Source organism: Apiospora phragmitis, assembly GCF_038363925.1.
Source record: "Apiospora phragmitis strain CBS 135458 chromosome Unknown utg000008l:1.0-3514335.0:1.0-3519231.0, whole genome shotgun sequence".
Lineage (NCBI taxonomy): Eukaryota > Fungi > Ascomycota > Sordariomycetes > Amphisphaeriales > Apiosporaceae > Apiospora > Apiospora phragmitis.
Window position 1 is genome coordinate 1,802,771 of NW_027117407.1, and position 26,282 is coordinate 1,829,052.

At 52.5% G+C, this 26,282-nt stretch overlaps 6 protein-coding genes across 6 annotated transcripts; 4 read left to right on the forward strand and 2 right to left on the reverse strand.

Annotated features, from left to right (window-relative positions):
• Window positions 1-4,069: 4,069 nt before the first annotated feature.
• Window positions 4,070-5,541, reverse strand: PG994_008976 (guanine nucleotide-binding protein subunit beta 1; the record flags this gene model as incomplete). Its single annotated transcript, XM_066860385.1, has 5 exons — window positions 4,070-4,090; window positions 4,147-4,266; window positions 4,323-4,412; window positions 4,467-5,185; window positions 5,412-5,541. 5 exons carry the CDS (start codon window positions 5,539-5,541, stop codon window positions 4,070-4,072), a joined length of 1,080 nt encoding a protein of 359 aa, XP_066713974.1.
• Window positions 5,542-10,459: 4,918 nt separating this feature from the next.
• PG994_008977 (adenosine deaminase) lies at window positions 10,460-11,732 on the forward strand (the record flags this gene model as incomplete). The annotated part of the gene is made up of 4 exons (XM_066860386.1): window positions 10,460-10,599; window positions 10,715-11,000; window positions 11,070-11,516; window positions 11,622-11,732. Coding segments are annotated over 4 exons (984 nt in total), but the record flags the coding sequence as incomplete, so codon positions are not given.
• Window positions 11,733-12,049: 317 nt separating this feature from the next.
• Window positions 12,050-14,533, reverse strand: PG994_008978 (uncharacterized protein; the record flags this gene model as incomplete). The annotated part of the gene is made up of 5 exons (XM_066860387.1): window positions 12,050-12,242; window positions 12,350-13,051; window positions 13,153-13,467; window positions 13,526-14,100; window positions 14,318-14,533. The coding sequence occupies 5 exons, from the start codon at window positions 14,531-14,533 to the stop codon at window positions 12,050-12,052; spliced, it is 2,001 nt and encodes a 666-aa protein (XP_066713976.1).
• Window positions 14,534-18,532: 3,999 nt separating this feature from the next.
• Window positions 18,533-20,518, forward strand: PG994_008979 (aminotransferase class I and II; the record flags this gene model as incomplete). Its single annotated transcript, XM_066860388.1, has 1 exon — window positions 18,533-20,518. The coding sequence occupies one exon, from the start codon at window positions 18,533-18,535 to the stop codon at window positions 20,516-20,518; it is 1,986 nt and encodes a 661-aa protein (XP_066713977.1).
• Window positions 20,519-21,840: 1,322 nt separating this feature from the next.
• On the forward strand, window positions 21,841-22,649 carry PG994_008980 (uncharacterized protein; the record flags this gene model as incomplete). Its single annotated transcript, XM_066860389.1, has 2 exons — window positions 21,841-22,115; window positions 22,211-22,649. The coding sequence occupies 2 exons, from the start codon at window positions 21,841-21,843 to the stop codon at window positions 22,647-22,649; spliced, it is 714 nt and encodes a 237-aa protein (XP_066713978.1).
• Window positions 22,650-23,272: 623 nt separating this feature from the next.
• On the forward strand, window positions 23,273-26,253 carry PG994_008981 (uncharacterized protein; the record flags this gene model as incomplete). The annotated part of the gene is made up of 6 exons (XM_066860390.1): window positions 23,273-23,494; window positions 23,558-23,908; window positions 24,049-24,574; window positions 24,834-24,848; window positions 25,104-25,365; window positions 25,476-26,253. The coding sequence occupies 6 exons, from the start codon at window positions 23,273-23,275 to the stop codon at window positions 26,251-26,253; spliced, it is 2,154 nt and encodes a 717-aa protein (XP_066713979.1).
• Between the last annotated feature and the right edge of the window lie 29 nt (window positions 26,254-26,282).

Here is a 26,282-nt window from a genome sequence, read left to right on the forward strand (position 1 = left end):
CACCATCATATCTCATCGTCTGGAGCGACAGCATAGCCACCTTTGACCCTCTCCCCTTGGGGAAGGGTATGGGACGTACTGTCCTGAAGGTCTGCCTTATTTCGCATGTCTAATCTCAGCGGGCTTCGCACTCGTCCATTCAATGCAGGATTCAGTCTGGCCATTTGCAAGTCCTCTTTTTCTGCTGACGACAGATGAAGAGCATAACCAACCCTGTTGCCACAATGTGGATGAAGAAGGCTACGAAGTATGAAAACCACTCAGCCTTGAGAATCGTGATTATTTTCTTGAACATGCGCGGTCTGCACCCTTCTTCGCTTAGCTCTCCGAGAGCAGCTTGCCATGCTGTGATGGCAATATCCGCATGCTTCAGTGGTGAGGGGAGCGGCGACTGAGGCATCGACAAGCTTCAAGCTGGGTTGCTCGTCGTCGCCCTATTCCTGCTTTATCATGTCTGACGGCAGCTTATCAGCGAGGCTCGATGCTTTCTTTATGGCCTCCTGTTGCTTTGACAGCCCTACCCAGAGCGGGCAGGCGCCGCTACGCTCCCGACCCCAAGACGGTTCGGCGTTCGGCCGGTAGGCCGGAAATCCTCGAGGACGGCGACGGCCCCGGCAACGGTCCACGGACGGATTTCAGGGAACCGTTGACGCCCGGGCTCGCCACGCTATGCATGAACTCGGGTCCAGTGTCACCTAGTCCCCCTTGTCTTTCCGCTTGCTTGCACTCCGATGTCAGTGATCGTTCGTAGGCACTCAACGTAAGTACAGCTCTACATAATGCTTTACTGCCGTACATGTATTTATTTCTGTCCAGTGATTCCTCCGGGCTGTTCCGTGTCTACTAGAATCGACTAGGTTGGCTTTACTTGTTTTGAGTTGCTTGCCCCTTTTTCCAGTCTCGTTGAGCATGCCGTATCTTCGAACAGGGAAACGCCCAAGTAACAGATCAGGGTCTTTGTCAAAAAGGGCATCTCGCCACAAGCTAGCCCTCTGATCTCGTCGCCGGCCTGGACCAATATGAAGAAGAAGAAAGCGATGGGTGTCGTCATCGAATCGGCAAGCATCTGATTGAGTCAACTAATCAATCATCTTGACTCGTCTTTCTGTTGATGCTTAAACCTTCGCAGGTGTATTCCGACCTTCATATCTCATGATAGCCATCCCTTCAGTGCCATCTCCGACAGCGATAAACACGTCAATTACGATGACCAAGGGCTGTTAAGGGGCAAGTGAAGAATATTTGATGCGAAAGAGAGAATGTTTATCACCATGTACCTCTACTTAACGGAGGCATTTTTGAATTTTCGACATGCGATACGTTGCGTCTCCCCTTGGAATGGGCCAGGCTAATTTATGAGTAGTGGTAGCATGTTATTCTGGGATACCGAATCATCTCCATCGCTCCCATTGATTGACTCATGGGCCATGGTCGGATAAATGTGTGCTGCGAAACGTTGCTGGTCTTTCTTCGTCTGATGACTTCTTACTAGTACTCCGAAGTAGGAGAAGGTCCGAGGCCTCCCTCGATGATCTTGTCTGCTGAATATCATCCGAATTTGGTTACTGAAACTTTACAAAGCTGAGTCCCTAAGAGTACAAAAGCGTGTGTACGCGTCGGCTATCCCCTTTATCAAACCAAGCGACTGACGATCACTGCCAAGGTTCGCGAGGTGCCATGCCTCTCTCCCTCGCTCTCTCGCGTCTTCGTCGCCTCTTGGCAATCGAGTTAGGTTTGATATATGCGATATCATCTTCTCGGACTTCTCCGGCTTTTCCTCCTCTCCGTTCGGAGAAGACAAAAAGACAACATAAGACAAATCGAGACGGGTACGCTGTAGGTGGCGTGAACATCGATTTGCCAGCAGCCCGGGCCCCAACTGACAACTCTTTTGAGCTGTTTTTGAATCTAATGCCACAAAAGGAAGTTATCCTGTTTAAGAGGTCTTGGCAGCGGTATTCGAGAGCTTATCACATGAGCTCCCGTCCCTCCCTCCGAGACTTTGCTTAAAACTCTTGGCCACAAACCGGCCAATCTTGCAATTCGACGATGAACCCTACGACTAGATCAGATTAAATCAGAACCGTGCAAATCCCAACAATGGAGATTCAGGAGAACGAAGCCCGGCGAGGCCCAAACGTTTCCCCCACTCAAAGGGGGGAAGGGAAGCAAGTCAGAAGAATGCCCCTTTTGTCAGTGATCAGTATTATCACCGAATCGTGAGAAGGAGGGAAAGGGCGATGGAGGTTTCACGTTTCTCCCCATCGCCGATGTCGTCATCCGTTGACCCCAGGAATAGGCGGCGCCGGGATATGATGGCATTCGTCCGTTGATTCCGAGCCGAGGGGCTGGACCCGGCTAGAGATTTGCAGATCTGCTGCATCCCGCGAGTGATCGACGTCACCCGTGAGACTCCTCCATCATTAGATCAGGTATCTTCAAGATTTTGCCAAGGCTCGGCCAGCCTAGTATTGTAATTCTTGGTTTAGTCCACCATTTGGACTTTCCCATGGTTTGTGCTGATCAAATCCCGCCATGATGGTGATGTCCATATCGGCCGAGCGGGTAGGTTCTCCATCTTGGATCTTTAAGCCGCTATCGCCTCAATTTGGTGCGGAGATTCCCTACGACGTAGTAGTACATGTTTCCTATATTCAACCACCCCAAAACTCCCCGACTGGTGTCCCGGGTGCTCGAGAAAGGCCGATGCAGGCGACCGCAGCACACATGCTTTGCAGTAAATTGTGGCACGCCTTGAGAAAGTTTTACTTCTCCGTCATAGATTCACTGGTATCGTGGTTATTTAATCGCGTGAGGGGTGAGAAGAGCTTAAGCAATCTGAACAGGGTTGTTCGTGCTGTCATGATAGAGCTTACATGATGCAAGGGATTCCACCACATCATCACCCACCCTCCTACGTACGCACAGGCTATTCTTGTCACTCGGTGCATCAAATAATATTTCCTTGCAGTCCTCCTCGTATTTCTCCATACCCCTAGTAGTACATGCAGGGGACATACATTGACAAGTAAGTTACGCAAGGTCGGAAGCAGCTTCTGAAGTAGTAGTAATATTGGGCACAAGGGGTATGATCTGAGCATTCAGCGTCATTATGTTACACAGACAACATCAGGAGGTTCGTCGTAGATATGCAACAACTACGCTGCCGCAGTGATATCCACACCTCTGGCTTCCCACTCTCTCCGCCTCTTCTAGCCACACTCCCCCATCATCCACCTAGCACACGCTGACCCTAAGACGCAAGGAACTACAAGAAGAACGAAGAGACCAGCGAAGCCCGTACAAGTGTCAAAGACCGCCACCCACGCCTCAAGTATCATGCCCATCCGCTATGTGTGGTAGTCGTATCCGGGTGACTGCCGTAATTTCCTGGCCCTTGGAGAATTTCGACTTTATACCCGAAGGTAAGCGTGTTCCTTCGCCCCATCTACCATAACAAAATCGGGGGTTGTCAAGTAAACGCAAGAACGTGAATCAACATGTTTAGCGCAAGAAAACATTTTCGGCGAGAAGAAGCCTTTTGATGTAGACAAAGAAGCCCTTGAAAGACGGACGGAAGGGCGTTGCTGCTGCACTAGTCCAGAGCCACAGCATCAATGCAGCGGGCATCCGAAGTGAAGCGTATGCCGGAAAGTTTGTATATCGGGCGAACACGTCTCCTTTTTTTTCTTTTTATCCTTCTCTGCTGAGCCTATATGGCTCGCTTCGAGGGTGGACGGTTCGGTGAGACAAACGAGACGGCGCGGTATATGGCGGTGCATAAAGCTGACCGGAGGAGTAATACAAGTAGGAAGTGGCGCAGGCGGTCGGAAAATAGTTGGTGTCGGTCCAAGGAAAGGTTGGTATTGAGAAAAAGGCTGTCGTGACTTCGTCCTGGATACGCCAGATCTTCGAAGATTATAATGGGCGTATCAGGTAGAAATTAGTTTTGGCAAAGAACCACTCGAGGAAAGGCATGACGAGGCGCTCCAGCAACGTTTTTTGTTCCCGACGAGCCATTTCTCGTGGCATTATCGTCAAACCCATTACCGGGGTAGCCGTTGAGTAATTAGTAGGCCCAGATTTTAAGCTGCATCTCGAGTTAGTTTCAGGAGGAACTCCAAGGCAATATGATGGCACACGTACCACTGAGTCCCATGAACCCGTGCACAGGCTGATGCCGTCGTTGCTAACTCCCAAGCAGCTGACACGGTTTTCGTGACCCACCAACGAGCCAACCTTTTCACCACGGGTAATATCCCAGACCTGCTACTTGTTAGAACGGTTTTCCTGACAGTCAGGACAAACATCTCGATTCGTACCTTGCACTCAAAGTCATCATAACCAGCAAACAGCAGACGACCAGAAACAGAGGTGGCCACCGAGGTGATACCACACAGAATAGATTCGGACTAATGAAAAGGTTAGCTAGGTCGTGAACGTGCTCGTTTCCTTATCAAACTTACTCCGTAGAGATTAAGCTCCCGATCAGCTCGGATATCAAACAACCTGCAGGTAGCATCATCGGATCCAGTGACGAAAGAGTGGCCGTCGGGGAAAAACTGAATAGCGTTGATGTCGGACTCATGGCCCGCAAATGTCTGAACGGCCTTGCCTGCTCGGATATCCCAAAGCTTCGCGAAGGCATCGCAGGCACCAGATATGAACGTGTTCTGGTTTGTCGGGTTCAAGCTAATGCTCATTACGTCGCCTAGATGGTCGGCGAACTCCATAACCTTGGTGCCCGTCTCGATATCCCACTTCATGCAGGTCATGTCACCGGAAGACGTGAGAATACTTCGGTCGTTGATGAATCGACAGCACGATAGGTAACCAGCATGGCCAGACAGTTCTCGCGCGACACGGGTGGGGGCGTCTCGGTTCTGGTTCAGGTTGTAAATGGAGCAGATGTTGTCAAGACCACCGCACGCCACGTAGTTGCCACTAGGAGAATAGGCGCAGGTCATGACCCATGAAGATCGGAGAGGAATGGCGTGGACTTTGTTGGTCGTGTAGGCGTCCCAGATAATCAGCTTGCCGTCCTGCGAGGCCGAGACCAGATGCCTCCGGTCTGTAGACCAGTGCATGGCATAAATCTTGGCGAGATGGCCCTTCAGCGTCCTCTTCGTCTTCATCAATTGGTTTCTGGGGATACTGTCGTGCGATTGTTGCGACACGGCGCGCACTATAAGAGGACCATGTTAGCAAGAGCAGTAATAGGGCGAAGCTGTAGAAGTTTGGTGTAACGACGACCGTGCCACGACCACGACGCCGGGCCCGTGTTGCCAATTTGCGAGATGGCAATATCGCGTCGTGGTGATGTCGGGCCGTGACTGATGAACCACGAGAGCACGTCGGGCATGTCGTGATAGTCGAGTAGTAGATGTGGCGGAAAGGGGGGAGAGACCTACGAGTCGTGTCTGCCAGCTCATCCTTCTTGCGCTTGATCCTGTCCTTCAGAGTCTCTGCTTCACGTCGCGCTTGCTGGATGCGCGCTTGCATCGCCTCAGGCGACACATCGTTCGGTCGTTGCGAATCCATTGGGGTTGATTGTGACTGTGCCCGGAAACGACTGAGAAGGGGATGATGGGGAGGATTGAGAAGGGCACGGTGGGTGACTGCGGACGTGAACCGGGAGGAAGAAGAGGGTGCGACGTGATTGACTGGATTGGAACCGAATCAAAGAATTCAGTCGGTCAATCAGTCACGGTCAGTCAATCGTCGTGTGGAGATTTGAGGCACACCTACAACAGAAAGAGGGAAAGAAAAAAAAAATAGAGGTGGTGAAGGTTGGATAGGATCGGTTCGGGACTGGATTGGCATTGACGGGCTGCAGACAAAACCACACAACCAAACACACACACTCTCTCTCACTCTCACACACTATGCGCACCAAAGCCAGGCTAGCTTAGTTGGGGGTACAGTATGGGGCAGGCAGAGGCAGAATTGGGAACAACTTGTACTCGTACTCAAGTAGTAGGGAGGTAAGTATGGGTAGGTAGACGGAGTTCGGGAGGGAGGTACCAAGTCTGCCACCAGCGTTCTTCAATTGCTTTATTTGGGGTGGACTCTTTTTCTTGGGGGAGAGAGGGGGGTGGAGGAGAAAGTGAGAGGTGAATTGAAGATTGAGGTGGACCTGTCTGTAACTGAAATGGGCGGATGCGATGGAGAGAAGCAAGCAGCAGAGCAGCAGCAGCAGCAGTAGCCGCAGGCCAAAAGGAGCAGTACAGTAACCTAGTACATCGGCACCAAACCCACCCACAATGCAGGTTCAGGGGGGCAGGTAATGCTCTCTAAACGACGATCAACCAGTCAGAACCATTTCTGAACGCAGGCTACGGCGAAGTATGTAACCTGGACACAGTAACAGCAGCTGATTATCGTCGGGAACAGAGGTCCAAGTGGGAAAGACGCCAGGGTAGCGTATCTTAGCGGGTGGTAGGCGTGCAGGGTGGCAGGGTGCGCTGACCAAGAAGGTAAAGAAGGTACCAGAGGTGGAGCATCGACGAGATTGATTTCGGATTTCAAATTCAGGGGGCCCGTCAGGAAACGATGGGGGCAGAGGGCAAGTTATTTTTACACGTTCAATTATTAACATCTGATGGACATCAGGAATAAAACAGAGCGAGGCGGTTATATGCGATTGAGTGCATACCTACGAATCAAATAAGGAGAGAGAGAGAGAGAAAGTTAACACTTCTTCAGTGAGCAAGCCGGAAGCTCCCACAATATCCAAAGTCTGCCTGCAGGCTTACCGACGACTTCCTTACAGGGCTGCTTATCCCGACGCGAGTGAGTTGAGAGATAAGGTAGGAACCTACCTGATACAGTGCCGACCGATGCCCATGTACATGCACGTATGGATAGTCAACAGGAAGAGAAGTAAACATGGGGCGAATCGGGTTGCGAATAGTCTACTAGTAGCTGCTTAGTGGCACAATAGAAAGAGCTGCTTGCGTGCACTTGTTGATGCGAGGAACATGAACCAAGGTCGTATCCCTTGTATATACTAGCACCAGCAGAGTAAGGGTAGGCAGAGTACGCATACGGAGTAGCAGGCGGAGGATCCAATCTACGCGCAAATGGGGCGGACCATTTGACCTACTGAGGTACTACTGCAGGTGGTTCCTCTCTAGCTCCCCTCGCTCTGATTTCGTCCATCGCTAATCATTTCTCCAATAACCATCCATCCTCAGCACTTTATTCCAGTGACTGCCTGCCATGCCTGCGCTGGCAGGAAAGCAAAGAAGTCTTTACCGAGCCCCGAGTAGCCGGCCGGATGGCGACGGTTGGTTGGTTGGTTGGGAGGGAAATGCTGACGAACCATCGATCGTCCGTCTTACATACAAATGACGGGAGGTCTGGTCTGGGCAAATGCCAAAAGCAGTGCAGTGGCAACAGGGAAGAAGAAATAGTGCAGGGTCGAGAATTCGCGATACAGTAGGTACGGAGTAACCGTTAATCGTTAACGCGACCCGTCTCAGACGAGAACGAAGTCCCAGCTGTGGGCCCCTTCCAGACGCGGACACGACATGTTTTCTTGCGCCTTTCGTCAGAAGACAAGAAGAAGAAGGATATGATATATGGGTAAGGCTAAGGGGGATTCATCTTGCCATACCTCCATACGCGCGCTCGGTCGCAGCAGTTCGTCCTGCAGATCAGACCAACCTCCCACGCCTATCTCCCATTTGCATGAAGCCGTACATGAGTTTCCTCTTATACGGAATGCTCACTTGATCCATCCATCATTTTCTTCCCCCTCCAGGGCCACGGCGTCATGGCTTTTTTCTGGTTGGTCCAGAGCACTATCAAGAAACTGAAGCGGCAGGATTTAGAGCCACTCGGGCCAATGTGAGCCACCAAAAAGGTACTGCCCGTCCATCTAGTAGTAGCCGGCCGACATGTCATAACCTGGAGGAAGCTGGAGGCTGGCGACAGTATCTGGCCTGTCTGGCCCTGTCTGGGCAGAGCTCCTCATCCCGTTCCTGAATTGGAGCCCACCACTGGATCCCCCCCATGCGCAGCAAATCTACAATCCCTGCACTCTGGCCCCTGTCGGGGACTTCACGGAACCGGAAATGGACAGCATCTGAGGCCAACGCCAACGGTCTTGGCCACCTGCTACGAGAGTATGCAGCCGTGCATGCCTGTTCGGTCCAATTGCGAATGGCCATCACCGTTTTTCGAGGATGGAAAATGGATGCGACTCTTCACGATAGGGGATCTTATATCCACGTTGGGGTTGGAAGCTGCATGCAGTCGGGTGCACCTACGTAACCTATTTATCGTTAGGATGTAGTCTATTCCAATCCTAACCCCGCGTTTTCTTCCGGTACGGTACGGTCCAGTCCTGGGACAGGCACGACAAGTAGGTACTTGTACCGGCTGAGCTGAGCTAATCTGTACCTACATAGCAATTCGTCGTGATAGCCATCTCTAGGCCTGTGCCGGAGCTGTGTTCGTTGCCTCCCCTAGATCAAGAGCCGACCCGGCCGTCGTTGGTCGTCTTGCTGAACGTCGTTTGACTCATGCCACCCTGGAAGACATAGTGACTAGATTCGGCAATGCTCGCCCAACGACGAAGCCAACAACGGCAGCTCGCGGTTCAGCTACACACCAACAAATGAATAGAGCCATTGCCTCCCGTCCTCCGCAACGCTCTTCTCGAAGATCCTCCGGGACGCTCTAGAGGATGTCGTGGCAGAACACTTACTTCACGATCTCTCCAGGACTTTGAAGTCTCAGTGTTCAGTACATCTCGAATAAATGCGCCGACGAGTTCCTGAAGCCCCGAGCGCCCTAAACGCAGCCTTCAATCCTGTACAACCGCCGAAGGCCATTACCCCAGGCCTGATTACACATTATCCCGTTCGACCGAAGCCGCTGAGCAGTCCGTTCATGAGATCCCAATATCTCCGGACTGTGATACAGCTGAACACATAGTCTTCTGGTTTGTCCACAACCGTCGCGAAGGCTATATTCTGCCGCAAACGAAGGAGTTGACGAGTTGATGAGTCGTCGTCGTGGTTCCTATCTAAGTAACTTATAATCCGCCGCTAATATGGTCGGGCATTGCTTAAGGTCCATCCATCTACCGGCAATATATTATTCTCACTACATTGTTGCCCACAATGCCACTCTGACCTTGATATCGACATGTAGACACATTGCTTATCTTCCAGCCTTCAAGGAACACGCTTGAAGGCAGAGCACACTCAGCACAGTGCACCTAGCGTATCGTAGGTACTGTACCGTCTTGTCGCCTATTGATATTCACCAGGTCGGCCAGTCGCTCCTGGGAAATTAGCTGTATCCCATGGGGTCGCACTGGTTGGTGACAGCAACCTCCTGTGACGGAAATTTTTGGTCCAGTCTTTCGGAGCTCGACCATCCCAAAGCGGTATGGGTTTGATTAGATTGGTCGTTGCTACTGCAACGCTAGCATTGTATTGGATTGAAGGTATTCTTCTAGAAGCTTTGGTCTCGATTCAGCAGCCTCCATGCTCAGTCAATCCATCATATCACGATACGAGAGAGCGAGACCGAGACCGAGAACTACCTCCTTCTTATCGTCATCATCACCATCTTCTTCTTCTTCTTCTTCTTCTTCTTCTTCTTCTTCTTCTCCTTGAAGGCCTATCAATCTCGAGTATATAAACTCAATCCCCGGTGCAGCATCACTTGCGATCAAGAAAACTTCTTTCGAAACACGCTGGAGCTGTAAGCTCATCTGATCTGGTACTACCAGTACTTTACCGGGAATTACGGCTAAGACGGGCCTCGGGTCTACACAGCCTTTCCGTCGATAGCTTGCTCCTCCACCGTGGATTCTTCCACTGGGTCCCCAATCCTAATACCCGGCTGCCGTACTCACCGGTAGCTTCAATCTCCGCGCCTTATTTGTTGATTGGTGACCAGACTGGTGGGACGATATCCGCTAGAGTATCATTGACTTCTATTGACACCATCGTCTGTGCTTCGCCCGAGGCTCAAGTCCCAAGTCCAAGCCCAGCTGACAGACTGACAGCTGACGGCATCGTCATCACCATCATGGCCACAGAACCAAAGGCTGATATGGACTTCGAATCAATGCCCAAAACCGAGGTACCTAATCTTTCCACAGCACAAGCTTGGACCTTCCGTATCTTGCCCTTGCAATGTCGTCACGCCACCAAGCTTCATGACATGCGGTCCGGGCCGTTGTGATTTGTTCGTCGAAGGGTCGCACGTTGACATCAAATCTCGTGCCCCCGTCAGCCCGTCATCCGTCATCCGTGGCACAGGCTACCTTCAAGCGAAGTGAACCTGGGCTGGCTCAAACTCACTTCCCCTACCTGACCCTTTAATGACTGAAACAATTTCAGTCAGGGAGTCCTCGCTTGCTGGCTTCATTTACAACGTGCACAGACTGATCCTTCTGCACATGAACTGACTGACGCCTGGTTTTCCTGCTATCCAGATCCATACTCATTTGTCGGGGAGCATTATTCGGCAATGTCTTCACGAGATATGGACGAAGAAGAAAGCAACCGGGTCGACCGACCTTGAGGACCCCCTCGTTGTGATGCCGATGGACAAGCACGACTATGACCTGAACACGTAAGGGAATCATCGACGTCACATGTATATCTGTGAAGCAGTAATCTGTTCATGCTATCCTATACGACATCGATTATCCCATCCTTCTTCTCTGATGCTGAATGTAGAAAACTAGCTTCTTTCCCCTGTTTTCGTCCTATATCTATCACTTAGTCGACGATGTCGACTCCTTAACCTTTTCCACCAATGCCGTCGCCGCCGATTTCGCTCACGATGGCGTCGTTCACCTGGAGCTGCGCACGACGCCCCGCGCCATGCCGAACGCCGACCTCGACAAGGCCGGTTACGTCCAGGCCGTCCTGGACGCCATGGCCGCGGCCCAGACCGAGAACCCCTCGATCCGCGCCAAGCTGATCCTGTCGATGGACCGGCGCAACACGCCGGAAGAAGCCCGGGAGGTCGTCCTCCTGGCACAACAATTCTGATCCCGGGGCGTGGTGGGCATCGACCTCTGCGGCAACCCGGCCAAGGGCGACGTCTCGCTCTTCGGCCTCGCCGTCCGCGAGGCCAAAGCCGGCGGTGGCGGCTTGGGCGTCACCGTCCACTTTGCCGAGGCCGAGTGCAGCGCGAGCGAGGCGGAGCTCCAGACCATCATGGACTGGGGCCCCGACCGCCTGGGCCACGTGATCCACGTCCCCGAGCACATCAAGCGGCGGATTACTGCGGCAGGGCCAGGCAGTGGTGGCACCACCGCCGCCACCACCCGGGGACTGGAGCTATGCTTGAGCTGCAACGTGCACGCCAAGATGATCGTGGGCAGCTTCGAGGCTCATCATTTCGGGGAGTGGTGGAAAGCTGAAAACGTCACGGTAGTGCCTTGCGTACGTGTGGTTCCCGCTTTCCTTTCGTTCCTTATTATTGACCCCTTGCCTCCCCCCACACTGCCACAAAAAGGAAACACGTGGAACGGTGAATCAGTTAAGATCATGCGTTTGCGACGAACGCGCTAATCTCTGTTCCTACATTTTACTTACGTCGGTGGTTTTGGAAGCCCCGTGTCCAACGAGTGGCGTCTTATACAGCAACACTTCAGACTGACGAGGGCGGAGATACCCGAGCATGCGCGTAAAGGCATTGATGTTATCTTCGGCGGCGAAGAGGAGAAGCAGCGGCTGAGAAGTATCATGTGGTGATCAGCAAAAGCTGACATAGCTGCCCGTAATCGGCGAAAACAAATTTAACTACAAGCCGGCGACCAGGTGGGTGCTAGGAGAAAAAGAAATTGGGGGAGAAGAAACAATACGCCACTGCATCTCTAGCATTCCATGGCCGTTGTAAAAGAAAACGCATACATGTGTTGAAGCAGCTCTATCGTATCGGAGCACCAGTCAACCGATGGCCCTAGTATTACTATCATAAGCCAGTCTCAACGCCTCTTTTGAAGTTCCGACGCCAGTGATAAGGTTGCTAACAATAGACTTGCGCATCATCCCGCTCCCCTGGCAAGCCTCTATGGGTGAGTAGCCGCCCACTGCTTGAACCACTCCAAAGCCTCCGGGTTGGCCACGCTTGCGTTGGTCTTGATATTGATACCCGAGAGAATCTGTTTGACCGCGACCTCAATCCTATAGGAAGCTTGGATATTAGCAGATGTACTGCGCACCTTCGCTTTCCTCATGAAAGCCCGTTGCGCCCAAGGAAGCCTGGTTCTGGGGAGTACATTCTCACCCGCAGAAGGGGACACAACGGAGGCAAAGAAAGAAAAAAGGAAAGAAGAAAGATAAGAAACCAAAAAGGAAACGAAACTCACTTCTTCCCATTCCCCGTCTTAGGGATCCCAGCCGGCCCACACTCGTCGACGACGCCAGGCACGTGACGAGGACTCAGCTCGCTCTTAATCACGGCCTTGACCCGCTGGCGCAAGTCGTCATCGAACGCCTTACCGTCGCACATGATGACGAAGAGGCAGACGGTCTCGTCGCGGTCGGACTCGCGGCGGCGGCCGACGCAGACGGCGTCCTCGACCTCGCCGGCGAAGAAGCGCGTCAGCACGTTGTAGATCTCGGCGCTGCCGAAGCGGACGCCCGAGGGCTTGAGGACGCCGTCGCTGCGGCCGAGCATGGCGAGCCCGCCGGTGCGCGCGTCGATGCGCACGAAGTCGCCGTGGTGCCAGACGCCGGGGAAGCGCTCGAAGTAGCTGCTCCGGTACTTGGCATCGCCCTCGGGCCCCCAGAACGTCAGGGGCTGGCAGGGGAACGGCCGCAGGCACACGAGCTCGCCGTCCTCGCCCGGGGTGGGCTCGCCCGTCACCGAGTCGGCGACGGCGATGGCCATGCCCAGTCCGGCGCACTGGATCTCGCCGACGTAGACGGGCAGCAGCGGACAGGGCGCACCAAAGAGGGAGATGATGTCCGTGCCGCCGGTGATGGAGCCGAGGTTGATGTTGGACGGGAACGCCTTGTAGACGAAGGAGAACGTTGACGGAGGTAAGGGGACGCGGTGGAGTATATGGCTTGTAGTTTGGAGAGGTCGACAGACAGGTTGGGGTAGATGCTGTTGGTCTCAAGAGTCGTCAGGTAAGCGGCCGATGTGCCAAAGTGCGTGACTTCATACTTCTCCAGGAGCTTGGGAATGGAGAGGTACCCGTGAGGCTTGAAGGGAGAGCCTGTATACAGGACGAGGGAGGTGCCGGACGCCAAGGCTGAAACACTCCAATGCCACATCATCCAGGAAGTTGTAGTGTAATAGAGCATTCGTGAGGTCTGATCCATTGTGCAATGGAGGAAGTGTTCCTTCTTATGCTGGATCAGCGTACCCAGTGCAGTATGGACAATCGCCTTTGGCAAGCCCGTCGTGCCGCTCGAGTAAAGAACGTAAAGGGGGTGAGAAGGGGGCAGTTGTTCGAACTCAAGAGGTGCAGAGGAAGAGCTGTCAACCGGGTCAGTATACAGGCATATACCGAGACTCATCACTGTTATAACAATACCTGGTCAAAAAGGTCTCATAACTCTCTGCCCCTACTCCTCGGGCGTTGAGGTCGTCCAAGCCAAGATCTACGTTGATATTGTTGATTACAATCACGGTCTTGAGGCCTTTGGTCTTTAGTTCCTCCACGATCTGCAAGGTCTTGTCGATACTCGACCATGGCTTGCCGTTATAAGTCATACCATTGTCAGCGAACAGCACTTTGGGCTCTATCTGCGCCAGACGATCGAGTACGGCGCTGACTCCATTGTCCGGGCTGATGCCTGTCCACACGGCTCCAATGGTAGCAGCACCGAGCATGGCCACTATAGCCTGTACATGATTCGACACGAAGCCAGCAACCACATCCTTAGGTTGAACACCGCAAGCTCGCAAGGCATTCGAGCATTGGCGCACAGCTTCGCGCAGCTCGGCCCAGGTAGTCGTCATGGCCTCGCCATCATTTTCTGTCACGGTGAAGCAGGCGGGCGCGGCCTCATCGACGTTGCCCGGGAACAGTAGATTCTCGGCGAAGTTGAGCAGTGAGCCTGCGAAGAAGTCTGGACGAGGGAACATAGGGGCATCCTTAGGTAGCACCTGGTAAGGGGGCTTAGCAGCTGAACATTAATGATAGTTTGTATTTCGAACTGTGTCTCCGTGTACTTAACGGACTCGAGCATAAATAGTAGGGTCGGACTTTACACCCATAGTTGTTGCCCCCTCTGCTGCTTAGTCTCAATAAAGAGGCATGGCGAGATAGACCGTGATTTGCCGAGAAATATTGTGTAAGTGAAATTATTAGGAACGGTCCTACCTGATCATACTGTTTGGAGGCCTTGATGCCACAGAAATGCCACACCTCGGCCCAGAAATCCGCAATATTGTCAACAGACCATTTCAAGAGGCCCGGGTAGTCATGGATATCCAATTGGTACTTTGATTTGACATGGTGCAGAAATCTGAACATGTGCGTGGACTCGGGGTCCGGATGCCGCCACAGCTCGGCCGGTGCAAGATGGTCAACAGTCATATTTTTGGTTGAGAGGTTTGCAAACTTGAAAGGAAAGAGGATGTGTCAGCCAGAAGTCGACTGGAGATATCTCTTGGATTATCTAATTCGCGGTACTCAGACGGTAACTGATAGAAACCGAAGACGAAGATCTGGAACCCAACGGAGCTAGATGTTCTGTCCCACTGGGTTGAGTGAGAGCTACGGCTTGTGGGGGGAAAGTAGGCGAAGGATCCGACTCCTCCAATGGAAGGAAGCCCCAGCTGGCATTTGTCCCACAATGCCTGTCCGCTAAAGCCGATCCCCCTATTATTTGCAAGTAGGCACTCTGTATATGCACTTCATCTGTAAGCCATATATTGATCGCTAAGTTAGGAACGAATGACACATAAATGCTCAAAGCCTGTAATCAAGGGGCAGGTTGCTGTTTACTCATGGACGAGACTATGCATCTGCTGATCCGTCACTCTCACAGGCCGTCACCGCCAAGCTCTCCTGCCTTTCTCACGCAAGGTAAGTACCTAATTAGGCAGAGAACAATCTATAAGCCATAAGAAAGACTGTCATTCCTATACCAGCCCAAATAGTCCGAACATTGGCGCGCGGTCTAGAATGTGTTGGGATATTATGTCAGATATATCAGTACTGTGCCGTCTGTCGCTGGTGACTGATCGGTCGAGGTGCTTTGTACAATGAGGCGTCACCTTTAGTATCAGCGTCCGTCTAGCCAAAGCTCTTTGGTGTGATGGCGTCCACGATCGAAGTGCGAAGCAGCCCGTCAGAGCACTTGTCGTATTGCGCCACTGCGTATCATCGTTTTGCTGACCGCGACTACTTCGTAGCTGCCGATTCTTCTATCCGCAAGCACGCTGAGTTATAGAGCTCCTCTGGAATACACGGGGACTGAGTCCACTAGCTGTCTACAAGGGGGTTTGATCTGGCCTTGTTCAACGAGACGGCTGGCTCTCTTGCTCATATGTACTGGGTATACCACGCGCAACCCATCCAAAGAGCCCATGAGACTCAGTCTCTGCCCCATATCACTCGCTGGCTTGAGGATCACGTAGCTTCGCGAGCTGGGCGATTGACACGGTAGGTAGGTAGTGGGCCCATGTTGCTGCGCTGCTCTCATATGGCGAACTGTTCCAATCGCGGATCGGCATGGGTCACCGGATGGATGGATCCATCCTCTCGGTATCGACATATGGCACTGGAACAGAGGTCACTAACAGTGCTCAAGTCAATGCCCATTCAGTGACGCAAGCATTCGTTGCAGGGCTGAACTTTCAGCGAAGGACGAAGTGTCGTCGTTTGTCCCATGTTCACTTCTGCTATTAGGCTAGGCCATACGAACTTGGTTGGCCAGTCATTGCTTATTCGTTTATCTTCCAATTAGGCTTTGCTCACCAATCAGCGGGGGGTTAAGGCATATGGGCGTAGTACAGAACCGACCAAGCCCATTACACGCGATCACTTGCATTGATATATTGCGTAAATGCAAGTGGCCTTGATGCCGGTGGTCCTGTCATGCTCTCCTGCTTGCTTGCTTGCTAAGCAGGTAGCTACATAATGTAGCTAGTGACTGAGGATCTTCAATGATCTGATGTTGAAGTGACTATATTCCCGACTAGCAAAGATAGCCTGCATAAGGATACTAAGCTCATGACTACTCAGAAGCAGTCTAGTCACTGATAGCACAACACCGAGTCTTCCGGCGAGGCCCCGACGAGGTCGGAATCATTCGATGCCCACGGAGTATGCCTACCTATACAATATCCCTCAGCGAAAGCAAAGCAAAGCGCGATAAGATTGCGGACAGCTGTGTGTGCCCGACCTAGAAACCCGAACCCCGTCGGGCGAACTCTGAATACGACTGGGCTGCAACTCGAGGAGAATGGACAGGGGGCAAAGTGGGAAACCCTGGGGAGCTGCCGAAGAGCTGCATCGTGGAAGATTTAAATTTGATATGCCTCAGCTTCTTTATCTCCGGCAAGCCCATACCACAGCACAATCTCGTGGAATGAGGTAGTCCGTGGACAACAAATAAGCTACAGGTACTAGCCTCCATCGCGATCCGCATGGTCAGTCCTCGATGGACACATGAAGAACATGTTGTCATTGAACCCTTATCAATTTCTCTAGCCTTGGTTTTTTGCCTTTCGGCATACTGGAATGGTTCCTGCTAATGCTACTAGTACCGACGTTGGCATAATGCGCGAATCCTTCTCTGCCAGGAAGGGGGCTGTCTGGCTGTTTCCTCGTTACGCCGTCACACAGCGTTGCCAGCATTGCCAGCGTTGCAGCATAACCGCATATCGAACAGCCGAGAATCGAGAGCAACATTCGATATGGGCGATGCGACAGGCTCAATGGGGAGTAGCTCCTGAAGCTAGCTGTGATCTTCTTTTTTCCCTCCCTGTTTTTCTTGGGGGAGCAGCCGATCATAGAGGGCCCTTGGGCCCCTTGGTCTGCAAAGCCGAAATGGCGGGCTTCAGTTGCAGAGCCCAACTCGCGCTCTGGTTCGCGAGTAACACGGGCTTCGGGTGGACACCTTGATTTCTTGTCCAAGTGGGCCAGCGACTCGGATCAGGCGGAATTTGGCAATGACAGACAGACAAGGGTGTGTTGTTGGCCCGTCTGTGCTAGTCCTGCCCAAGACTGCCCCTCCCATCTCCCAACTCCCACGCTCCCTGCGCCCTAAGCTGCAAGCTGCAAGGCTCACAGACAGCACTCTGTTTTCTGCACGCAGCCTGTCCACTCTTATCCCCTATCCCCTACCAAATAAATGCACCGTAACACATCCAATTTCTGCGTGCACATTGGGCGAGAGGGGGCGGTTATCCATCACTTCTGTCGCCTAAATATGGATGTTTTATGAATGGACATAAAAGCAAACAACCTCTAGATTAGCAGGCAGAGGCATACAATAAAGGATAGCAGCTAGATACGGAGTAATAAACAAATACTGGAGGAACACCTCGAATGCAAATTGCATAGGCGGATTCTCTGAGCTGGGCTTACATTACATAGTCTAAGTCTTATTAATGAACAGCGAGCAATAATAACATGAATGAGGGAACATACATGGACATGGACATGGGGTTGGGGTGGGCATTTTCGGTCGGATCGACTGGGATGGATTTCTAAGTGACTTGCAAATCAATAATAATAGCTCTAGTCCCTCCCAAAAGCCGCGGTGAGCTTTTCCTTCTCTTTTCCCTAGCCGGTTTGTTGCCTATCCCGCCAGTCCAATCCAGTTAAGCCAGCTCATCGGTCAAGTTCGTTCTTCACAATTGCTTCAATTGCAGGATCAGAACACCTCGAGTCTGTTTCTTGCTGCCCGGGTTTCGTTAATCGGGTCCTCTTCTGTTACATCAAGAGTTCCAAGAAATTGCCGCCCACGGGAGATTTTTGATCCCGCCACACTCCTTTTCTCCGATATCTTCTAATAATCTCTGAATAAGAAGCGAGGTATCTGCTCCCGCCATCTGCCACGCCTGCAGCAGTAGTAGCATTCATTACCTTGCCTTATTTACATATACCTACATACCTAATTACATACACCCCAACCTAAGCCTCAGCTCAACCCCAACCCCTCAGGCGAATCAGCGCATTCCTCGGTTGCGACGGAAAAACTATATCGGCGATTAGACAGCTGCTGTCAATTGGTCAGCTATCCCGAAGCATTTAATTTAAGGTGAGTGTGTGATCGGGAAGGAATGCCTGAACGTTGCCGTCCAACGCCACCCCGGACTACCTGCATGCGGTGAATGGAGGAGATTGAGCGTGGGAGGTTCTAGGCGGTGTCGCTTTGATTACGCATCTTAGCTCCGTGTCCATCTCCAAACTCGTCCAAACACCATTACCAGCTCTACTTGCACTGCACCCATTCCTACCTACTATTCGCGCATCAAACCGAATTGCCCTGTACCTGCTAATACTGAATGCATCTCTAGTTCCTCAATTGGGAACAAGTCGAAACCGAGACAGCTCTCCAAGTCACCATTTCGTTACAGAGACATGCCCCGAAGAATCTCTCTCCCGTTTACCTCCAATAACATGCCACAAACCGAGAAGACCGGCGAGAGAAGACCGTCGACGTCCAAAGGCAACCGCCTGGCCCAGTTCTTCTCCGGTGTCCCGCGAAAGGAGCAGCCGCCAGCCCAGCACGCTCTCCAGGCCATGCAGAACTCGCCCTCCATCACGGCGCCGAGCCTGGCCCTGCCCAGCATCTCGCTCTCCACTGCCACCGCAGGCGAAGTCCCGGATGAGTCTACCACCCTTTTCGAGCCGCCTTCATCCGAGGAAGTCCAGAACAAGCGACGCGCCGATGCCCAGTTCGGTCCCCTCGTTCACCCTAGCCACCGATATGTTAGCAAGCATCATGGAGATGGCGGCCTGAAGGCCCCCATCATCGATGAGCCTCCCTATTACTTCGTCCTCACCACCTATATTAGCTACCTGCTTCTCATTTTGCTGGGCCACATTCGCGATTTCTTCGGCAAGCGCTTTAGCAAGAAGCCTATGTATCAACAGCTCAAGGCGTCCAACGGATACGCTCCCTTGACCGACGATTTCGACAGTTTCTACACGCGACGCCTCAAACTGAGAATCGACGATTGTTTCGCCCGCACTAGCACTGGAGTTCCTGGTCGCTACATCTCACTCTTGGATCGTGTTTCGCACGACTTCAATGCTTCTTACACGTATACCGGCACCACTACTGAAACTCTCAACCTGAGCTCGTACAACTACCTGGGTTTCGCTCAATCCGAAGGGCCCTGCGCCGATGCTGTCGAGGACTGCACCAAGAAGTATGGCCTGAGTTTCTGCGGACCGCGTGCGGATGCTGGTACTTCGGACCTTGCGGTAGAGGTTGAGAAAGAAGTCGCAGCCTTCGTTGGCAAACCCGACGCTATGGTTTTCTCTATGGGCTTCGTCACGAATGCCAGTTCTTTCCCTGCTCTGGTCTCCAAGGGTTGCCTGATAATCTCCGACGAGCTGAACCACGCCTCCATCCGCATTGGTGCAAGGCTGTCCGGCGCTGTCATTCGATCATTTGCGCACAACGACATGGCGGATCTGGAGAAGAGATTGCGTGAAGCCATTGCTCAAGGTCAACCCCGAACTCACCGCCCCTGGAAGAAGATTCTTGTTGCCATCGAGGGACTGTACTCGATGGAGGGAACTGTGTGCGATCTGCCTGGTGTTCTGAAGCTCAAGGAAACCTACAAATTCTACCTGTTCATCGACGAGGCCCACAGTATTGGAGCTCTCGGCCCCAACGGCCGTGGTGTTTGCGACTATTTTGGTGTCGACCCGGCTAAAGTTGATATTCTCATGGGTACTTTGACCAAGTCCTTCGGTGCCAATGGTGGTTATGTGGCTGCTGAACCACATATCGTTGCCAAGTTGCGGAGCACCAACGCTGCAACCCAGCTCGGAGAATCGCCTGCCCCATCCGTTCTCATGCAAATTTTGGCCTCCCTGAGGATCATCACTGGAGAGCTTGCTCCTGGCCAAGGTGAGGAGCGTCTGCAACGAATTGCTTTCAACTCCCGTTATCTTCGCCTTGGTCTCAAGCGACTTGGCTTCATCGTCTACGGCCATGATGATTCCCCTATCATCCCCGTTGCCCTGTACAACCCGGGCAAAATGTCCGCCTTCAGCCACGAAATGCTGAAGCGCAAGATCTCTGTTGTTATTGTTGGATACCCTGCGACTCCCCTCATTAGCTCTCGTGTGCGATTCTGCATCTCCTCGGCTCACAACAAGGATGACATGGATCGGGTTCTCGCTGCTTGCCAGGAGGTTGGTGACATCCTCCAAATCAAGTTCTCGACTGGTGTTGCTGGTGGCCAGAAGCTTCCAGCCGGTATTACTCCTGAGAACGAAGAGCAATGGCGCAAGGAGAATGGCCTGGAGAATGTCTTTGAGCCTCCTCGCTGGCCGCTTGAGGAAGTTATCGCTGTTGGCGCCGCCGACTGCAAGGGCAAGCTGCGGTAAACGACCACCAGTGGTGATATCGCAACGAAGCTACCATGGTAATCTACCACGGGATTGAATGCCATCAAGACCCACGGCGCTCCGGAGCTGTGGGCTTATGCCGCACTGGGTCCCACTCTTCAGGATTGGTTGAGGTTAAGCCCACATTCGCTTATCACTTCACTTTATTTGAACGTCGACCTCCTGTCAAGACGGCCAACCCAAACGAGCGAGCAAGGCTTTGAAGAAAATGTTTTCGAAAATGCATGAAACAAGCAAGAGATCCCCATATGCCGTAATTGTCGTTCACGCATCGATGTCTGTTTAATGATCGACTAGCCTCGTTCGCAAATCCTCTTCACTCGGAGGATTCCCTCGTCTTTACCCAAGTTGAAGCGGCACAGCTGTGCTGCTCACTTGCATGACGAGACGGCTGGCGGGGAATGTTGAGAGAAGCCCTAAGACGGAAGGGTGTGTATGTATATAGACTTTGAATTCATGTACGCAAATGGCAACTGTCGTTAAATTTACCATTGTGAGCTATACTCTATTACCACACAAACCATATATGCTATGTCTGTCGTTGTCCTAGACGTGACCTGTCTTGCTGTTATAGAATCGAGCGCAACTAATCGACGGTGTGAATCCCGGAGTTCCGTACAGGAGGACATCATCGTCATCGAGACGATGACACTTTATGTCGACAGGAAAGCGTGTTGTGATGATTTCTACACCAACAGTAGACGCGGAGCGAGGTCCTCCGTTTACTTCGTCAGCGGACCGGGTTGTCGCGGCCGATCCCCGTCTCGTGGGGGAATGGCCGCCGGCTTGGCGGGTAAATACGACCGTCTGAAGTGAGCATCTGACGGAGAGGAAGAATGGGTTTCCTGTCTAGGCACAACCCCCCATCCGTTCACGTCCCGCCAGTTCGTTTCCGCCGCCCTGCTCGGACTAGTGTTTCAGCATGCTGTATATTTATCACACGGTCCCTGGCGACGCTGCAGATATAATATATTATGTTCCCCGCTCTGTATGCAATATACAGTGTTTCCCCCACTAGACATCCCAGCATGGCAAGTTCCTCTCCCCATGTCATCGTGCCTGACGAACCTCATACCCTCTCCTGTATAGGGCAGAGTGTCACCCCCAAAGTAATAATTGGAGGAACCCACGAGGGACTACATAAAAGCCCTGGGTTGCGCTCCCATCCCTTCCCTGTACCCCCAAATACATACGCACGCACGCCTATCACTCGCCTGTCCCTTGAACAAGACCGGAATAAGACAAACAACAACAACAACCAGATTCACTATATCCGAGATCGCCCAGAGAAAGAAAAAAAAATGTTCCGACAAGTCGCTGTCGTCGGGCTCGCCCTCGCCCTCGCGCCCTTCTCGCTGGCGCAGGTCTCCGAGGACTTCGAGGGCGGCTGGGACGAGGCCAAATGGCCCACGTACGCCAACGACTGCAACCAGGGCGGCAAGGTCACGCTCGACAGCTCCACGGCCCATAGCGGCAAGAACTCGATGCGGGTCGACGGCGCCGGCGGGTACTGCGGACACATCTTCTTCGGCACCAAGTCGGTGCCCAGCGGCGACATTTACGTGCGGACTTACCTGTGAGTTGTCATCCAACGTGCATATAGGCAGTCTCCGCCGCCTGCTCCATAGGCGGCGACGGAAGAACTCACTGTGGCTGACAACCTGAATGTAGTAAGGCGTCCAAGGCCCTGACGGACGCGCACGTGTCCTTCATCACGATGCCCGACTCGGCGCAGGGCAGCAACAAGCACCTGCGCATCGGCGGCCAGAGCAAGATCCTCATGTACAACCGCGAGTCGGACGATGCGACGCTGCCGGACCTGTCACCGCAGGGCATCGCGGCGTCCACGGCGCTGCCGGCGGGCGCATGGGAGTGCTTCGAGTACCACGTCGGCACCGACGGCACCATCGAGACCTGGCTCAATAACGACACGGTTGCGGGCCTCACGTCCAAGCCGGGCGTCGCCAACGAGAACGCCGCGCAGTGGCAGCGCAGCAGCGTCAAGCCCAAGCCGACGGCTGTCTACTTTGGCTGGGAGTCGTACGGGGGCGATACCAACACGTTCTGGTACGACGATATTGTCGTGAGCGGGTCGCGCGTCGGCTGCTAGAGTAGTAGTAGGAGATGGGAGAAGTAGTAGTCAGGGGGAGGGGGGAGGCAAGACAGCTACTGGCTACGACTGCGGTCTGTCTGATGGGCAGGCAGGCGATGGTGGGCTGTGGGAGAGTTAGGTTCTACCCAGCTCTTGCCCTCTTCCCTTGGGTCAGGGTTATTGATGGACTTCGATTGGTATATATTCACCGTGAACATAGAAAGGAACTGTATATATGGAATAGTCTCTGAGCACATACGACATTTGTCCCCGTTTTGAAACAGACTGCTCCATATTGCTTGAAAGGATGTTTAAGGCGCCAAAACAGCGAGCAAGAGATTGGAGGAGGTCTTTGTCTTTGTAAGCATCTATTTACCCCCCTCAAATGGAGTCGCCAGGTTGCAGTATTGTCTAACGCGAATGCCTAATCAACTCAGTGTAAAGTCAGGTAATAGGGGTTGGATTCTTAGGCGGCTGACACCATGTATTTCAAGGCAACGAGCATTGCTTAACCTCATAAATAATACCACAATACGAGACTTTAAATCACTTCTACTTACCTATTCCTCCCTACCGACTCCTCCTCGCACGCCCGTCATTCCTGAAAGGCCCCGACCAACTATCCCAACTATCCAGTCACCATGCGATTCAAGCAATTCCTACGACAGCTACTCAAACAGGAACCCCGAGTCGATATTCCCGGTATCCCTACAGTCAATGCTGGTGCTACCAAGATGGATGAGCGACCAAGCGAAAGTGCCAATGAAACCAACATGGCCACCCCCGACAGCAAGCTGCTTAAGCTCCCGGTCGAGACTATCATGATGATTCTACACAGCATCCAGGACAAGATCTCGATGTTGGTTCTGCACCAGACTTGCCGCAAGCTACGAAGCCTATGCGAGGACGCAACACTCGAGTAACAGGTACCCGTCCAGCCGGTTGCAACGCCCTGGCTCGATGACCCCTATCTGAAGCACATCTGTTCACTCCAGGACGCAGAACTAGCCGAGTATGAACAGATCCTGTGGCGGAATCGGCTGTGTGCCGAATGCAAGGAACTGCGGCGCGATGCCGCCTCATATGAGCAAGCGGTCCGGCGCATCTACCAGACGATTCTATGCAGTGGCTGCGAAACCTGCCATCCGCTCTATCTATTCTCGTACGGAGAGCGCCAGAAGGCCTGTATCGTACGCAATTGTATCGGTCGTCAGGGGTATGTTCGTCACTGCAAGCATATCACATACAACTTCCACTCCCTCAAGGATAGAAAGCTAGTAAGCGACTACGTGGAATGTGCTCCATGTTCCAAACATAAGCTCAGCAAAGGGTCACATAACGACGATTGCGTGTTTTTGGGCAAAGAAGTCCGTTACCGCTGCAGTGGTCATCTGACCGACTTTGCTATTAGGCCTAGGTGCGATCGGAAAGTCTGCTGGATCGGAACCGCCAGGTACGTTGGGTCGACACGCCGGATACTCCCCCGTTCGCCCAGTTGATCAGAAACGTTCCGAAATACCTAGCTGAGTTTATGGACCTGAACCCTTCGATGAATACATATCCCTGCCACCATGCCGGCACCTCGAATTTCCATCTCAGGAGAGCGTCACTGATGGGAAACTGGGCATCCGTCGGCAATTTCGCTGAGCATGTTGCTCAGAGCACCTGTACATCTCCCAATTGCGGGTTTAGTACAATTCTCCAGGTGGGCAAGAACAGTTTCGATATTCAAACCGACCATAAAATCTCGCTCACTTCTGCCACCGATCCTTCCTGGCTATGTGCTCTCGACCCTCAGACATACCTCGACGAGAGCAATGAGCTTGGCCGCGGCCTAATGTGGTGTCGCACCCCAAGTTGCGCTACGATGCGATTAGGGCGCACGCGAGATAACCTCTTCTGTCAGCAGTCGGCGCCTTCCAAGGGAGAATACACCCCAAGATGTGACTCTTCTTTGAGGACAACCTATGACATGACTCGATGATATGTATCTGAGTATACACGTCAAGGTCGGATGTCTAGAGAACGCTCTTATTGAACGATATAGCTGAAGCAGTATGGAGCCCCAAGGATACACCGTGGTATGAACTACGAGCAATAGATCAGCTAAAAGCAATGAACTAAGTAATGATTTATTACAAATAACGAGATGAATTTAGTAGCTATATTATTAATGTAATGTGACTAACAACTCCGCTATAGGCTATCTTTGTTATTGTAAGTGATCAGTTGCCCCCTCAGAGAGAGTTGCCTGGTTGCAGTATTCTCTTACACGAATGCCTGATCGCTCTCACCTGATGGAAAGTCAGGTAAAAGGGGCTGGACTTTCAGTCAACTCACTTACTATATGGCAGGGCAACGCGTTTCATTTAGCCTCACAGTTTCTCCCATTCTCTGCTAGACTAGTTTTCTCATTCTACTTATTCCTTCCTACTCATCAACCTCTACTGTTGATTCGCCATACAAAAGTAGCCCGAACAATCACCCAGCTGCCACACACCGACTGCCAAATGGACCAGCACCTGAGAACGAACGCTGAGAACACCGCTCCCAACAACATGCTTCTCGAGCTTCCAGATGAGACTATTATGAATATCCTACACAGCACAAATAGGATCTCATTCTTGATGCTGCGCCAGGCCTGCAGTAAACTCAGAAGACTGTGCGAAGACGCTACGTTCGAGCATAGACTACCTATCTCTTGGAGGACCGAACCTCTACAGGTCCCAGGCGGGTATGTGATCTCGAGAGACGAGGATCTGGAATACTGACAAGCACTGGGGCGGGACTCGATGTGTGGCGATTGCAAGAAGTTGCGAGACGACCCTGCTCTATTCAGGACAGCCGTCAACCGCATCTACGAGGCTGTGTGGTGCAGTGGCTGCAAGGCATACCACCCGGCATTACGTGGCAGGACGTCGCAGATTGTAAGAAGAAAGACCCTTATACGCCTTATCCGCCTAGCTCGTGCCGTCACGGGGTCAAGGTGTGTCGCGCATGTTCTACGCGACACAGCAGACCTGCGGAATCGCCTCCACACGCCAGGGGATTTGCTTCGGCAGACTATGCCAGGTCACTGTCGAAAAGGAGCAAAGATCAGGAGGTCTGCATTAAGCGCTGCTTCGAGGTCAAGTCGAACGAAGCAATCAGAGACGCGTCGGGCTGGATTGCGGAAGTCCTGTCCCTCGAACACCCGCTGACCCATTGCAATCACGCAAGCAACTGGAACACCCTTTCCCGACTGCCAGTCTTTCACGGTCCCCATAGCTGCATTATGCCACAGTGTAAGCTCAAAACAACTATCAGTACCAACGACTTTCTACTCTCGATAACAAGCCGTCATGCTATCTCTGTCAAATATCCTGTCGACCCAGCCTGGCTTGATGCCCTCGACCCTGAGTCGTACCTCAGCGAGCGCGATAAGCTAACGCGTGGTCTAATGTGGTGTCGCAATCCGGGATGTCCTATTACGAGATTGGGAGACGCACGGCACTTCCTTTTCCACCAACAGGTCTCGGGTGGGAGAGGACGCTGTTTAAGACTCCGAGAGCCAACGGTCGTCATTCGTGGAGGGAAATCCATGTTGTGGTGGTTCGACAGCGATGAGGATCTGAGCATCTGAATTCATGTTTATTGTCTCGAGAGCGCTCT